Genomic DNA, 17,097 nt, shown 5'->3' on the forward strand with positions numbered 1-17,097 from the left:
ATATAAAGTCATTAGAAGTGATGAAAATTTTTTTTTTAACCTAACCTAACCAAACCTAACCTTACCTAACCTAATCTACTTAACCCAGTTAATAAAGTTTTTGTTTCATCACTTTCCATGACTTTATATAACTTTTTAAAGATGTGATGAATTATCATTGTGATGATTTATCCGGTCACCATTATTTACATTGAAAATAGTAATTTTAATTTTTATTTAAAGTATTTCTTTGATGTTTTCAATAATATTATTATTCAATTTACATAAAAAAACAGTTTTTTTATGAAAATTTCGCTGTTTACCTTCTGTAGTCTCTTTGCTTTACACAGATTATTTTCATACTCAAAAGATAGTTGTACTACCATTGTGAAAGCAATCAGTCATTTGCCTTTACCGTTCCATCAATAAATCATCAAAAGTATGTATTAGCGAGATTCACAATACCGAACAGAAATACACTATTCCAATATTCCAATCCGCCATTCTAATATTCCAGTCCGCCATCTTACTATACAAAAATCGGTATCAAAATAGATCACGTTCTTTTTTCAGCCAGAATCTGATCCAGAATATGAAAAGACGATCCGTGTGAAAATTTTACCAAAATAAGCATCGAGGAAAATATCAATTAGAATAAATCCGTTTGCACTAAAGTGTCGCTAACATTCTTTATTCATACTACTGCAAATCGCATCTACGCACAGCTGCGTCCCGCCTTTGTTTCTACCTACACATCGAAAAAGCATAATTTTCGATAGCCCGTGCAATTTGGCCGTAACTCGATGACAATCGGAAAGCTTCCACGCCATATTTACTCTGTTTTATTATCTTATTATTAATTACAAAACCAAGGCAATAAGTCATGAATTATAAAAGTTCAACTTCTTTTTGTTTACATTTTTCGAAACCTGCCAAAACGATCGAAATCTGACCGGGTATCGTGACGTCATAGGTACCTCGGTTTTGACGGTTAATAGTAAGGTCAATCCCACCCGGATCGGTACGGAATCAACAAATCCAAATGTGGTAACCCGTGTGCGAGTCTGCGCACACACTTATCCGCATCCTAACGCACTCGGCCGACTGACCCGTGAGATAGCGGTACAGGTTCTGTCAAAATCCGTTGATCAATCACAGGACGTTTGAGTCTTTTACTGTTTTAATCGTTTTGAAATGGCGATTTATTCTTCGCATCGCGAATTTGTAATAAATATAATGTAATAAAAAAAGCATTTAATAAAAATTATTTATTCAGAATCAACGTTTGTTGATTCATGTGAATATATTACGTTTTTAAACCACAATATATTTTCTCAAGTTCCCTGTTATACAGTGAAACGGGTTATCAAATGAATTTCGAGTAAGGAACGTCTTGTCCAATTCAGAATAAGTTTACAAATTATCTGGCTCGTCTGATAATAAATATCATTATTTTCGTATAACTTCAAACAATATTTTTGCAAATTTACGTGGATTTTCAAAGAATTATAACCATGGGTATGTTCAGATTTGAGGTTATGTTTCACATTCGAGTTTGACAGATTATCTGTAAACATACAATAAGGTCCAATGAAAAAAAAATCACTCAAGTTCCTTTTTTTTCCGACTTTATGTCCGGGTTAAATCTTCCCCACTTAACTAAAAAACTAAACCTGTCCACACACTTTTCCACAAATGATCATCTATTTAATCCACATTTTGCAAGTGCATTATATAAGCATAATAAATACAAAATAATACAAGAACAACACGTCAAATCACCAGAGATCAAATCGTAAAATAATTCACCGACGATATTTTCATATCAGAGGATTCGGCTCTGCAGAAATTCTAACTGGACCTATAAAGCCTACTGATCCATAAATATAAATATTTAAAAAATCTTTCGCTATCCTACATGTATTTAAAATGACTAATTTTTGCATTTTTTTAAATAAATTCTTTAAAGACAGATCTAATACGTCTAAATTTTGAATGAGGGAGCTAGGTATAATGCCAGTAGCCCAAATAACAAATGGTAATATTTTTATAGTCTGTGAATACCAAATTCTTTTAATCTCACTCTCTAAATCTGTATATATTCTTATTTTTTCAGAAACAAATTTTTGATATAACAGGAATTTGGAATAGCGAATTCAATGATAAAAGTTATTTTTTTAAATTTTGTCATGTAAAACTATATCGGATCTATTATGACTAATCGTTCGGTCTGTTAGTATAGTTTTATCATATTATATTTTATAGTTTTATCTTAAAATATTTAATATTTTCATCTTAATATATTTTATACTTTTATCGTAATATATTTTATAGTTTTATCTTAATATATTTTATAGTTTTATCATAATATATTTTATAGTTTTATCATAATATATTTTATAGTTTTATCTTAATATATTTTATAGTTTTAACATAATATATTTTATAGTTTTATCTTAATATATTTTAGTGGGTGGTTTTAGTAGAATTGTAATGAAAGTTAACCTACCAAAGCTACAATCCAAAGCAATATGTCCCTTTCCTTCCTGTTCACATTCGTGGTACGCTATAATATTCTACTAGATCATTATGCATGTAAATATTTAATACCAATTAGGGCCTTCTAAATAACATATTACTTTTTATAATTACCAGCCTTTATACTTCCCAAACACCTCATAATGATTGTCGTTAGACTAAGGGAATGGTAATTAAAAATTAATATAATCGTTGTGGCCCAACTTGTCCACTTGTTATGTTGGTTTTCCAAAAAAATCTTTTAATAATATGCTAATTTATTCGTCGCGATGGCTTATAAAATATATCAAATTCAGGTCCGTTGGTTGCATGTAATTTTGTTTCGCAACCGGAATTTACTCGAAAGGTATACTTACAGAGTACCATTACTTGCATCTTTCAAACTTATTATTCAATTTCATTAAATAATATTGCAGTGAAATTTTAAACACCATCATTTTTAACATAATAAACTTTCATAACAAACCTTTATAAACAAACACCGAATTTGTTTGTAAAATTATCAAATCTCTTCGATGTATCAATTAGAATTACTATTGTCACACACACTGGTGATAAAATAATGTGGCAAATAAAAAACATTCTTATGTTTCCAGTAAATTCTTAATTCAAAGATTTTCATGAATGAAAAAGACAGATACTAAAATATTATTAAGGCGATGCACTAAGTAGTAATGTAAAATCATGTGTTTTTGGTTTGAAAATTTGGTCGCCTAGAAATTTTTCAGGTGCTTTAAATATATACTGCGAGTAGAGTTTGGCCTTTGAAATAATCGATTATTTTTTATACAAGTCTTTTTATGGGCACAGAAAAAAATAATGTAAAAGGCCTATGAAAACTGCTTTAAAGTTCAAAACCTCCTACTTACGAACCCATTTTCGGTTATGATTTTATTGTATAATGTGGCAAATTAAGTTATTTATAAAATGATCGGAAAAAAAATAAATATTTATGCCTAAACATCTACAAAATAAAATAAAAGGCACTTTTAGCCATGTTTTTTTCTTGCACAAATCAAAACAGGCGGATGTTGTTAAGCAGGAATTTAAACCTTATCGCCATTTACGTAAGGGGTGTTATTGATAGCGGCTCGATTTAAAATATTACACGACGTAGTGCATCGCCTTAAAATAAACGTTCAAATATATGTTTTCGTATCTGCGTCAAATACTACATTCTACGTCACGGGTGTGACTGAGATAACAAGATACGCCTACCCGCTTACACTATAAAACGAACACGGGATAATGTATGAGATGACCTTCTGATATTAGGTTGTTCTTCTTATACATATGTGTTGTTACATTCGCTATTTCACTTTCTCTAATGGCGCTGAAAATCTTCGGGAAACAAAAAATAATTTTATTTTTTTAATAATATTATGAAGTCTTATTTCTTGGCTTTTACTAGTTCTTGTCGAGTAATCAAAACATTTCCTCATCGCAAACGAGGGCATATTGGCACTTTTTTTACTTAAAGGAAGGACACGAACATACGTGGCACGTGGAAGTTTAGTACTAAAATTACTAAAAGTACTAAAAGTACTAAAAAGTACTCAAAGTCCCAAAAGTACTAAAAGTACCTACTAAAGGTACGAAAGCAATTGTACAATTGACATGATTTCGGTTTGCCGCTTTGAGATTTCTACAGTGTATATTGTAACGTCATTGCGAATATGTATATATTTGAATGTTTAAGTTTTAACTTGAAAATTTCGCTTTTTGAAAAAACCGTGTAAATTCGTGTGTAATTTCCACTACATAAAAACATGGAAACTAAATATTTGTATTCTGATTTACATTTTTTGGTGCTTACAGTCCGTGGTGGTCATGGTAACAATTTCCTGTAATATAATTGGTTAAATGATGAATCAATCATGTTGAATGTACCCAAATAATTAACTGGTTTGCCTGGTTACACCAATCAATCATTAATTACTCTCGTGGCTAATACGTGGCTTCAATTATTTGTTTTTTTTTAATCAAATTTAAACCAAATTAATTAACTTTTTTATCAAAGCAACAAGTAGAGGTGTTTACAAGCGAAGCAAGAAAAGAGAGGTGCCCATTTTTAGATAGTTTTATTGTAACAAAAATTAAAAGATTTAAAAAAATACTAAGTCAATACAAAGCTACAAAAAATATAATACAAACATGCCAATCATAGATAGTATCAAAATGACGACGAATTATCGATCCGTTTTCATAAAATTGATAAAGCCAAAACGGGTAGCTAATAAAATAAATATCCTAAATGTGACCGTATCTTTTCTGTTTCAAATTTTCGTTTAAAATCGTTAATATTGTCTTAAAAAATTTAAAAAAATAAATTATTAATTTTATAAGTAAATGAAACACTTTAACTGTTTTAGACCAATAGTCTAATTTTTTACTGGATTGGATTTAGGAAGTTATTAAAATCAAAAAAGATCATTTACAAATAACGTCAATTAATTGATTGTGTAAATTTCTTCATATTTTCAATGATACGGAGCCATTAAGATATTGATTTTAGTAAAACCGAATTAAAAAGTATGTTTAATTGTAAATGTTACTATTTTTTTATTATAAACTAATGTTTATAAGACAAAGTTTTTTATGCATAGCACCAAGAATAACAAATTATTATAAGCAATAATTAATCGCCTGAAATATCCATTTCTAGTGGGAAATTTAGCACTAACAAAGTCTTTCCTACAAAATAAAGTTGGTTGTTTACAGATGAAAAAATATAATAAGCAGTAATTGTTGATTGAAGTACTAGTACATATTGAATTATTTGGCATATTGGAAATAATCCAACGTAGCTCAGTGGTCCAGAGCACCTGACCGGACATCATTCAATTCCCTTCGGCGGCATTTATTTTTAGTCGGGAGATATTTTCAATTTGTATGGATATTTCAGGCGAATAATTATCGCTTATAAAAGGAAATGTTACATTTTTTTAAAGATCTACTACCGGTCGAATTCGTGTAAAATATTTGCGCAGTAATTTACATACTTGTATAGTTTAATTGAAGTTTTAGAATCGCAAAGAATATTTAAAATAGTAGATTTTCCCATCAATTTTAACTTAAGAAATCATTATTTTATTTAGTCATTGTAATAAATCGATTGATTAATATTACACATCTTGTTTTATTATTATATTAAACAGCTTATAAACAATCATTTATCATATATTAATGGTTGTTTATCAGTTGTGTAAATTTAAAACACGTTTATTAGAAATGTTCATAATTTAACCTAATTTAGTAATTTAAGAATAATTAAAATTTATTACATCGAAATTGTGAAAGAAATAGAGAAATACGATAGCAATCAAAGGATAGCTAAGCCGCATTTATTTATTTTATTTTATTTATTTTCCTTCAATTGAAATTTATATTGCCCAACACATTTACGAGCATTTAACCGCTTGTATTGAAGGCTGTTTATGAGCAAAAAATAAATTCCTTACAACACTTCCCTTCGTAAAATTAACCTAAAAATTCAAAAAATATATTTATTGATATAAATTTTTACAGAGCCGAATGACAACTTCGTTTGTGTTTTTTTCATTAAATTTTTTGACTCCCCAGAGCCCTTTTCAACTGGTACATCTGCGTACCAGCCACGAACATGTTGACGGCGAAGAGGCTGTAGTTTTTGGGAATGATGACCAGAGAATACCGGGACCAGATGAGGCCGGTACCGGCGAGAGAGACCGTCTGGGGAATGGATATCTTCTCGGCGGGGCGGTTGAGATCACCGATTCCTGCGGCCACTAGACCCTTCAAATTAATGGTAATATCAGTAATCTTGTGAGTTTTATTAATAATACACCATAGTCAAAAACGTGATAAAAGCACAAGGTTTGTAAATAATGTAAAGAATAGCGTTAAATCTGGTAACACTGGTGGCTTCCATTTGGGGACGATAGCAGACCAACAGCTGATGCGCCTTCATTCAATCAAGTCTCATCAATTCCTCGTGTATTCATGATAGTGATAGGCGATCTAAGTTCATTCGGTCTTTAGAGATGGCCTTGGGCATTGGATGACTATGCCTCCAGGAGGTTTAGCACAGACGATCGATAAAGCCCTATGTCAATACAATATTGACTAAATTTGTGATCTATAGTTCGTTAGCAATATTCTCTAGCACGGTCAACGATTGACAAAAAATTCCGGCGAAAAGCCCGCAAAATCTAACGCGGCTTGATCGTCAGTTTAATTTTGGTGACTGTTGATATAGGTACGTAACTATTTTAATAATATCGCTCTTTATGAAAAATTTCTCGTTTATTAATGAACGAAGGCAGATTAACGAAGCTCATAGGATTGAAATAGTTATTTATGCGATCATGTAATGTAATACTTTATATCTAGATTATTTTATGTATTCTTTTGTATATTTTATTAAGCCCTGATTTGTTTACAAAATATTTGTAATGATACTGCTACCCGGCTCATGATTTGTAAATAACCATTGACGTCGAAAAACAAAACAAAATATGGACTGCCAATGCACATTTAGGTTAGAATTTTAATTAATAATTTCCAATTTATTAATATTTTTTACGCAACCGTTATGTCGTTTGATCAATTTCTAATCGATAGGCGGGCCTGATCGGCAGATGATGCGAGTGCGGATGGGCTCGCTGCGCGGGAGATGCAGGCTGGCGAACAAGTCGCAGGGCCAAGGCGCAGACCAGCGAAGATGTCGCAGGACCTAGTCGCATGGGGGACGTACGCCAGGGAAGATGTCACATGGAAGATGTAATCCCGCGGAGTCGATGATGATTTGAAGCCTCTCCTGCAACGCCGGGCCTAGTAGGTCCGTGGCCCATGGTGACACGGTGAGGTGAGAGAGGGACGCGGCGCAGGGGTTGGTCGGAACGGCCGCCCAGTTCAGCGGTGGGCGCTCGTATGGTACTCACTTATAAGACTCTCTGTAGCTGCTTAAAACTGACTGACTAGTACCGCGACGTTGCCGCTTTATATAGGTTACACTCGTTCGAGAACTGGAAAATCGCGAGTAGGTAAATACAGCATCTTTCAATGTTTTAAAGTATGTTCTAACGCGATGCGGGTTGCATGTATTAACATTTTAGAGCCTTCTAGTAGCTACCGCTACACTAGTGTCGCTTCAGTCGTGTAAAGGTAATCCATTCTTATGCTTGCAGTTGTTCTAGGCCACATATCTTGTGTGTGAATCTTAATATATTTTAAACTCCTTGAGATATCCTATTAAAATGGTTAAATCAATCAATTTTATAACTAAACACATACCCATTTGAATGCTGGGGCCCAGAAAAATATTGTTTTTGGTCCTGTAAAAGATTGTATCACAAAACAAATTAGATAATATTTCAAGGTTTTCATGAAATTGTGAGTTTGTTTCACTCATTAAAAATATTTTCTAGTTATATATTATCTGTGATCATTCTTTGTTAAATAATATGTCCTTTTATAATTGATTAATGATACAAATTTACGATTTTAAATACTAAAAAATTATATTTAGACCTGTTTAAATGTTTTCAGTCAAAGTATTAGAATGGAATTCAAAAATGAACACATAATTTTATACAACAAAATCTGTCACTGTTTGTACCTGTGTTTTCGCCAGTAAAAAAAAACGTGTACACAGAAATAAGTGGTATTGACGCACAAGAGTCCCAACTGCTCCCAACCGCGTGGAGTCAGTGAGTCTGTGGCATCCCAAATTTCTTGTGTTTTGAACATGATGAATAACTACAAATAACTACAAATGAATAACTAACCATCACACCGTTTCCTCTAATCTGTATTGACACACACTTCTTGCTTCATTCACATTCATGCAACGTATCATACATATTCCTGACATGACCCGACTCAATTATTTGATTCACTTGGTTGCTCCATATTTTCCTCGGGTGTCCCCGGCTTCGTCTATCATTCAATTTCTCGTCATTATATTCTCCTTTCTCCGTGCATCAGCTCCACATAATTAAACCATCTGAGCGTCCCTTTGTTAATCTTGTTTCCTACGCTTTCTTTAGCCTTACTTTTTAACTGGATCTTTCCGGATCATTTGTAACACGATCGTACACGGTTTTGGCACACATGCGCCTAAGGAATCTCATTTTTAGAGTATTTATTTTACTTCCATCCTTTCTCTGCCAGTTGCATGGCTTGCTGCCATACATCAGAGTTGATATCTGCACTCCGTTGTGGACTGCTAGCTTCGCTTCCTCGGATCTTTTTTTCTCACCATTTACAACTTGAATTACATAAGTACCGTTCTGTACTCTCTTTTAAATACATTGGATATGTCAATTAATATACCCATTAAAAAAAAATCACCTGCAGGATGTTCCCATAAAGGTCTCAAACCGCTTGGCACGTATTTATCCGCAGATCCAACAAGCGCTCTGTATATAAATGACATTTCCCAATGATCAATCTGTTTAAATCAAAATGAATCCAATCGTAGCCAGAAGTGCTATCGTAAGGACAACAAATATTGTTTTTCCTATAACACCTATCATTATGCCACAGATTACCATAAGAAAATATATTCAACGGACATTTAAAATGTAATAATATTTATAAAACTCGAAAGGACTCAGTTTTCCAATTGTGACGTTTGAAAAATTGAAAAGAACGTCAACAAGTCTTAACGAGTGACTAGAGGAAAATCAGGTCTTGCGCAAAAGTGTTTATTTTTTTTAAATTTAAATTTGGTTCTTACTCTCATTGAAGCTTTTTCTGGTGCTTATACAGAAATTTGAATCTGTCTATGAGACATTTTCAATAAAGGTTTTACCGAAAATGTCTGTAACTTGTCGTCAAATAAATTAAGAACTTTGTGAAATGTTGTTTGTTCTTTGGCGATCTGCGGTCGTGCTCGGGATCGTTGACAAGTTACCGACAGTATCGGTCGACCAGGCTAGATGCCGTGGCCCCTACCCTCGTTACTATTGAGTCGATAGTATTATGTGCAAAGGATTAACGCAGTGAGCGTGCTGAATCTATACTACGGTTATTTCAATGGAGCCTGTTCGAATGATGCCCTGTGTCGACGGACACGTTCGAAACACCGCTTGAGATAAGCGAAAGCTTGCAGTTATTAATTCAATAAAAGAGGGGTGTAATACAAAGTGTATTTTTTTATGTAATGTTAAAAGAGTGTTAGACTTTATTTATTTATTGATGCATTGTAAGTATTTTTTTAAATTATAATTATTATTTGGTAATGTGAACCTCACTATGTCCTTAATGCTGTATGCTGTGGCCCCCATCATAGGCAGTATCATTCCAAATGGACAGACATTTGAGATAAACCGTATTAGTAATTTATGTTAAGCTTTAAAAAAACTTATCCATTGGTTCATTATTTCTGTCAGGAGGCTGGTTTGGAGTCCAAACTTTCCTTTCGCCTGCTAACAACTATACATAGGCTAACAAGTATCAGAATAGGTAATATATTATTAATTTGTACTCAATTAAATAATGTTTGTCCTGTTTGATCTCAATCTTAACGTGAAAACTAACTAAAACTAAAGAAAACAGCCCACTAGAGAAAAACCACATTCGCATTCGTTAAACGGTGTTTTCGTTACACATTGTATAAAGACTGTAAAAGTTTAGATTCGAGTTGGTTCTAATAAAAAATATCTTTAACTGGGCTCCGACTACGTTAGGTTACACGTGAAATTCCGTTCTTGTAAAATTTAGGTTATTTCGGAGTCGGACACATTATTCTTTAATTGACTGTTAACGCGTGAATTTAATAAGAATTCTATCAAAGTGATGTTTTTTTTAAATGTTTTATGTATGTGTAGGTAAATATAAATCATACAAACAAACGTTTATATTACGCTGACAATGAATTAAAAATCTAATTATGTTGTTGTTATTCTTTGATAATTATTATTTTTTAATTGTATATGCAAGATTAAAAGTGAGGTGACAGTTTTCTTGGAGATCCCCTAAATAAAAGGAGGGTGTTTTAGAAATTTCGTATTCTCTCAATTTTTCAACGTTTGTAGTAAAACATGTACATTTTTTCAACTTTTTTCATAATTTTTTTAAAATTTGAATACCGCACAATAGTCCCAACTGCTACCAACCGTCTGCAGCCTTTGAGACTATGGCATCCCCAATCGGGATATGTTGTGAAGGTTGTAGGGATGGGAAGGAGGTGAGAAAGAGGAAGGTGGGGGATCACCTCGCTGTTCAAATCTAGTCACGAAACTCGGCCAAAGGCATTTCAAACAACGTTTCAATTCTGAATCGTGGTCTTACACCAGGGCGATATTGAAAGTATCTTCCACTCTGGAACGTTCTGTAAGTATACTTTATATTATTTTAAATGAATGAATTGTGAAACAATACAAAATATACTTGCGCACACCGGGATTTGAACCCGCGACCTTCGGCTTGCTAGTTGAGAGCCTTACCCCTCTACCACGGAGGCCATCGAATTAATTATTTCGATATCGAAATTTCTTTTGACATTATTTTTTTCTTAATTTTTTCCTCGCAAAAAACACTGAATATATACTACATGTTCTAGGGAGACATATCGAAAGATTCACAATAATATACTCGATACCCTCAGTGGGAACCCGACACATTTGTTGAGTTAGCTACTAACCTTACATTGTTTCCCTAGTTTATAAGATTACTTTTATGTAAATTCACCACTTAACCGAGTGAGTAACTATTGTATACATAATATATAATACGTTCGCAATTTGTTCTAGGTAGTAATTTAGTAAAATATCACAATAATTTACTGCACGATACCCTCGGAGGGAAAACAAAGCCTTTTAACGTGAAGGTAATTAGAGTCGTGGGCCGTGGCGTGCGAGATCAGTGTGTAATGTTCTTCATGATCGATTGCTGCCAGGCGTAGGTCGTAGGCGTAGAGCCTAGCACTGTAGCACCGTAGACCGTAGGCTTTGCTGGTTCGTAGCATCGCAGCGAGTGGAGAAACGCTCGGTCGAACAAACACAAGCGTAATAGTATCTTGCAGTGGAAAATAACGTATCGTACAGGCAAAGAAAATCATCTTTAAAATAAACTAGCTTGCTACAAATTTTCTCGTTTTAAAATCGCATGGAAAGTATTTTTAAGTATCTCAGTAGATATCAAAGCTCTATTTTCATGGTGAACATTTGAAAAATATAGAATTCTAGCGCAGACCCGTGAAATATCACAGGATAATATGAATAAGGTTTAAATTAGTCGTTTTATTTATGAAAATGTGTTATGCTTAAAAATTTAATAACGACGGTTAAATTAGTTTATGGATATTTCCAAAACTGATGAAGTAATGAGCTTTCAAAGTGAAATTGGGTTAACACCTTCACTGCTAACTCCGCCATTTGTCGGTGTTCGAATGTCTTAAGAAACTCCGCACCCGCCAATTGGCGTGTACTTCAATATAACTTTGCTCAGCGTAAATCCGGCAACTGACGCTGTTGTTTTTATGCTGACCCAAATAATAAAAAAATGTGCGAACTCGGTTTTTGATTACCTACTTAGTCAAAAACCTTAAAGTTTTAAAGTTATATCTTGTTGAATGTGTGCGATAGAGCTTTCTATGTTTACATGTCATGAGTTTTCCAAGCCATCACTGTCCAAGGCTGGAACCGGCAGTGGACCTGTTAAAACGTATGCAATGGTGTCTCGTGACGTCGAATGAGACACGCTTCAGTACAATATTCAAACCGCGTACTGTGATGTCACACGCTTTTCGGCTAGTCGCGAATATCAACCTTTTGAGGGCTTATATTATTATATATATCTTAGCATGCTCTAAATATAACACATTTGTAAAATCATGGAATTTCGTTACAGCAGACAACCTCATTCCACTATAAGAATAGTTTGTTTGAAAGATGTATTGCGCTCGTAGCTTTGCCGCATTGTACATAGGTGCTTAGGATGGTAAGTTCATAGCCAAACAGCCACGGTATTTAGTAGACGGTAAATATCATAGTGTTATAAATGATCGGTTACATGCCGCAACCATCCTACTCGAAATTTCAGTATGTACCAACATCATTAAACCCATTGAAAGCAATCCCAAGAGACTGATCCTCACAATTTTCTAAATCTAATAAAACCCACTCCAGGGAAAGTAACCTATTTTTAAAATATATTAATAAGACCACAAAGTTTCATGTTCGCATACAAAAATGCTAACCAAACAGTGCATACTAGTTTAACCCAATTCAACATACATGGGGTTAAGCAAACCACACACAGCAAATATTGTATTGTATTCATCAAATACCGAATGAGAGCAAAGTTTCCGTATCGCAGTTGGTTTCGTTAGTTCTTGTGATACGGCTTACCAGGGCCGGAATAAGTACTAGGAAACTTGGGTACGGGAACCGGGCGCGGCGTCTAAAGGCGCCATAATGAATCCATCGAAAATATAAAGGGTATTTTTTAGTTACTGTAGCTGAGAACGTCAACAAGCAACATTTATCAGCTAGATAAGTTACCCGTCTCATTAATTATTATAAAATAATACTTTGGCCACAGTTTTGATAAATTGAGTGTGAATGAGTTTTAATACAGAGATTGTTTGAGAGACATTGCAAAATATTAAATATATTTTATTTTGTTTGAATTTTAAATCATACAAGAATATTCTCTGGCCGAATCAGTTTCGAATTTTAACCGCCAGGGGTAAAATGCCAATCGCCCGCTTACGCCAGCTGACACTATTTTTGAAATAACGTACTTGTTTTTTGCAAAATTATGTTTTTGTAAATTTTACTATCTTACCAGATAATGTGTTTACATATATATTAAAAAATATTTATATCTCCTTCATAATTTCCCTAAGATAGCTAGCTATCTACATTCAGAGAATTGTTTTTTTTTCTCCGATATTATAAAATGAAGATTTACAAATATATTCTTGAGTTGTATTATATTTTACATTACAATTTATTACAATAAAATATATGTCGTATGAGGAATTTTAACATTTGAGATGGAATTCCGCAACGCGCTTTTTCACAGATAAAATAAAGTAACAAGTAAGTGGCAAGTGATGAAAAGACACGCTAAAACAATTTTTAGATACATTATTACCTTGTCAAGCGAATAAAATATATTTTATCACGCTATGAGCATTTTTAAGGTTCAAAATTCCTTAAAATCAAGACAAGTGCGGTGAGCTACTCGTGTGAATTTCTCGGCACACTAGGGGTGTCTGATTTAATCAGCACATCATATAAAATACGTTTGTTCGTACTTATTAGTACTATCATACTATTTACTCGACATTCACTATCGAGTCCAGAAAATCTATTGGGATAATATTAATGACTTATCCAAGAGATAGGAATGTATCTATATGACATTTTCGTATACTGAATGTGTGCTATAGAATAATATATCTCATTTGTGCAATACCTATTTTCGAAAGTATAAATACAAAAATAAAAGCATGGATTTACATGGTGCCCTTTTATGAAAATACCTCGCGCCGGGACTGATGATCGCAAGTTCATTGAATATATTATTAATTTATACTTTACAAATGTGAACAAAGTCCGAAACTTCTGCTCGTTTGTGGTTTCATTTTAATAATTTCTCGAGTCAGTTAGGCCTTTTTTGCAGATTTCCATAGCACAAACGAGGAATAGTATATATACTCGTATTTGTAGTTTGTATTTAAATTCCGACTTTGTACTACTCAAAGAGTAGTACAAAATTGCACCAGCAAACGTTGTATTATGAAAGAACGAAGATACAACGATGAACTTAAAAAATGAGTATTCTTATGCTCATATAATAATTAAGGTAAATTAGGCGAATTTGCTAATAAATTTATAGATTTGTCCCAAGATGTCGCTAGTGACTATATTGTTTTAAAAGAAGATAGCCAAAGGCGCTTACGATAAATATACCATCAGGAAGAAGTTGAGCAAGCTTTTATAAAGTTAAGTTCTCATACATTTTTCCTCATATTTTAGCAGAAGAGCTCTATACCAAAACATGCCGGCCTCCGGGATAGAGGGGTTAGGCTCTCGACTAGCAATACGGAGGTCGCGGGTTCAAATCCCGGCGTGCACATGTAAATTATATTTCATTAATATGTGTTATTCAACGATAAATAATTTATAATAGTATAAGGTATATTTGCGGCACGTTTCAGAGTGGTTGACACTCTCAGTATCGCCCTGGTGTACAACCAACATTCAGAATTGAAACGTTGCTTCGAATGGCTTTGATCATTTTTGGTGACCAGATATGAATAGCCAGATACTCCCATACCTTCCTCTTCCCCGTCTCCTTCCCCACCCACTACCTTCAAACTCACGACAGACCCCAATTGGGGATACCATAGTCTCACTAGATCCACGCGGTTGGGAGCAGTTGGGACTTTTAAAAAATGAAAAAAAATGCTAATTAATATAAATATGAATCATCTAAAAATACCAAGATTCAATTATAATCAGAAAGTATGTAAGTTGTGAAAAATATTTTTCCTCGTAGAAAAATCACCTACCACGTACAACCCCTAATAAAATTCTAATGATTCCTCATAAAAGTCAACAAATATCAGAAACCGCGTTCGTTTCAAGCTGTGTTCCCACCCTCAAAGAAACTATTGAAGCCATGAAACTTATACAGCACTTAATATGGAGAGATTGAATAAATCAGAGGTTATATTATTATTTGAAGTAATCTCATATTCGTGTTTCGGGGCTATGAATCCCTTCCCTGCCACAAACGTTTCAGTTTCATATGCCAGGAAACCGATTTGAATAAAATGCAAATTATACCGATTATAAAAAGGTTTTATGAATAACATTGAGTCGCATTTTCCAGCGAGTCATTTTGTTGAATACCTTCACGCTCTACGGTTTGGTCTAAGGCATCTACTCCATACACCTCTCTTTCCACGGTTTATTTTCTAGGAAAAGAGAATTTAATCATTTCATGTAAATTTTACGTTAATACGTGTGAAGGTTGTGTATTTATTAATTAACCCCCTTTATATTCTTTTATTTGTATGTACACACCGCTCAACGGCCCGAAATGCCTGGAGCCATTGGGAGGGTCCCAACACTTTTTAAACGGCGTAATAAGAAAATGGTTTCCTCTTTCACCGCGCACGTTAAGACTCATTTTTTTAATAAACGAAGTTACCATTTTCTTTTAACGAAGCTACTTTTTTCATCGATTCTCGAATCTGAAAATCTAAAAAAAGAAGAATAACGTACCCAAGACGGCTAAACCACTTCCGCCGGGTTGTCCCATCGAGAATACAATACAATACTAATTATTATTTTTTTTGGTAAACTAATGTTTTTAAGACAAGATTTTTTATGCATAGCACGTAGGGTAACAATTATTTTTATAAGCAATAATTATTAGCCTGAAACACTTATCCACATTAAAAATTATGATGCCAACGGGACATGAACCCGTGTCCTTTCGATTTCCGGTCGACAGCTCTGACCACTGAGCTATGGCGGCTTATCTCTTATCCGTGAAATAATTCAATATATACTAGGGTTTTTATTCAACAATTACTGCTTGTTACATTTTTTTCACCTGAAACAACCAACTTTATTTTATATGACAAAGGCATTGTAAGTGCTAACTCTCTCACTAGATGGCGTCGAGACAAATTGTCTACATTTTTCCCGTTGGTGTCATGTATCTTTATCAGGAGATTTTTCAATGTGGATGAGTGTTTCAGGCTAATAATTATTGCTTATAAAAATAATTGTTACAATACAATACATTTCGGAGTTCAGTCCTAAGCTGAATAAATGATAAACAAAGTTAATCAAGCCTTTATCAATGCATAAATCAAGTGTGAGTGGAATTATAACATTTTAATGTCGTTAGTAAAGATCACAGAAACAAAGAGAGGTAATATAGCATGGAAACTTGCTGTCTCTCGCTTATTGGAACCTGTTGAGAATAACATTAGTAATTGTTAAATTGAAATATGGGGTCGACAAAAATTACGGAAAATAATCTTGTCTTAATAGATTAGTGGTTAAAAACGTTATCCCGGTAAGACTAAGATCCAAGATTCGGTTCCTCAATTGCGATTGTAAACTTTTTTTAAATTTCCTGTATTTTTTTACATTAACCACATACATTTTTTTGTATGCTGTGTGAAGGGTTTTTTTAAGAAAAAGAAGTAGAGGAAATTCTGGGAAGGCAAAAGGTATGTGGGTTTCGTAGGAATCTAGGGATCAGTGAGTCCAGGAGTGACGGACGTATGAATATGTTCCTCCCACTGCCTCGCAAGGCGGTGGGTTGACAGACCAGTTGTAGTGGCCAAAAAGCCTCCTCAAACATTGAACAAACTCTTTTCAGTCATAATAACTATGATTTTTCACAAATATGTTTACTGAGCAATTATTGTAAACGATTTTACACTGTAATTAAATTATTTTCACATTACGAAGCCTTGAATCAAATACGTTTTACTTAATACTATATATTTATGACATAAATGAAATATGAAAGCTTTCATGTGCTTGGCGGAAATAAGACAAATATTGTGTTAAACTGTCGAGTGGCGACATCAAATAAAAGTTGTTTTTTTTAAAT

General features: G+C 33.5%; 2 protein-coding genes across 2 annotated transcripts in view; both read right to left on the reverse strand.

Moving 5' to 3' along the window:
* The window catches only part of LOC149417539 (potassium voltage-gated channel subfamily KQT member 1-like), a 297,602-nt gene that overhangs the window by 234,624 nt on the left and 45,881 nt on the right, over positions 1 to 17,097 (reverse strand). The gene's annotated exons all lie outside the window — the stretch shown is intronic.
* Positions 5,835 to 8,935, reverse strand: LOC149417542 (mitochondrial pyruvate carrier 2-like). The gene is made up of 3 exons (XM_089640074.1): positions 8,851 to 8,935; positions 7,792 to 7,832; positions 5,835 to 6,291 (listed from the first exon to the last, which is right to left on the reverse strand). Exons 1-3 carry the CDS (start codon positions 8,933 to 8,935, stop codon positions 6,079 to 6,081), a joined length of 339 nt encoding a protein of 112 aa, XP_089496200.1. The 3' UTR covers positions 5,835 to 6,078.

This window comes from Hesperophylax consimilis, chromosome 15, assembly GCF_061612785.1.
Source record: "Hesperophylax consimilis isolate HC1 chromosome 15, BYU_Hcon_1.0, whole genome shotgun sequence".
Lineage (NCBI taxonomy): Eukaryota > Metazoa > Arthropoda > Insecta > Trichoptera > Limnephilidae > Hesperophylax > Hesperophylax consimilis.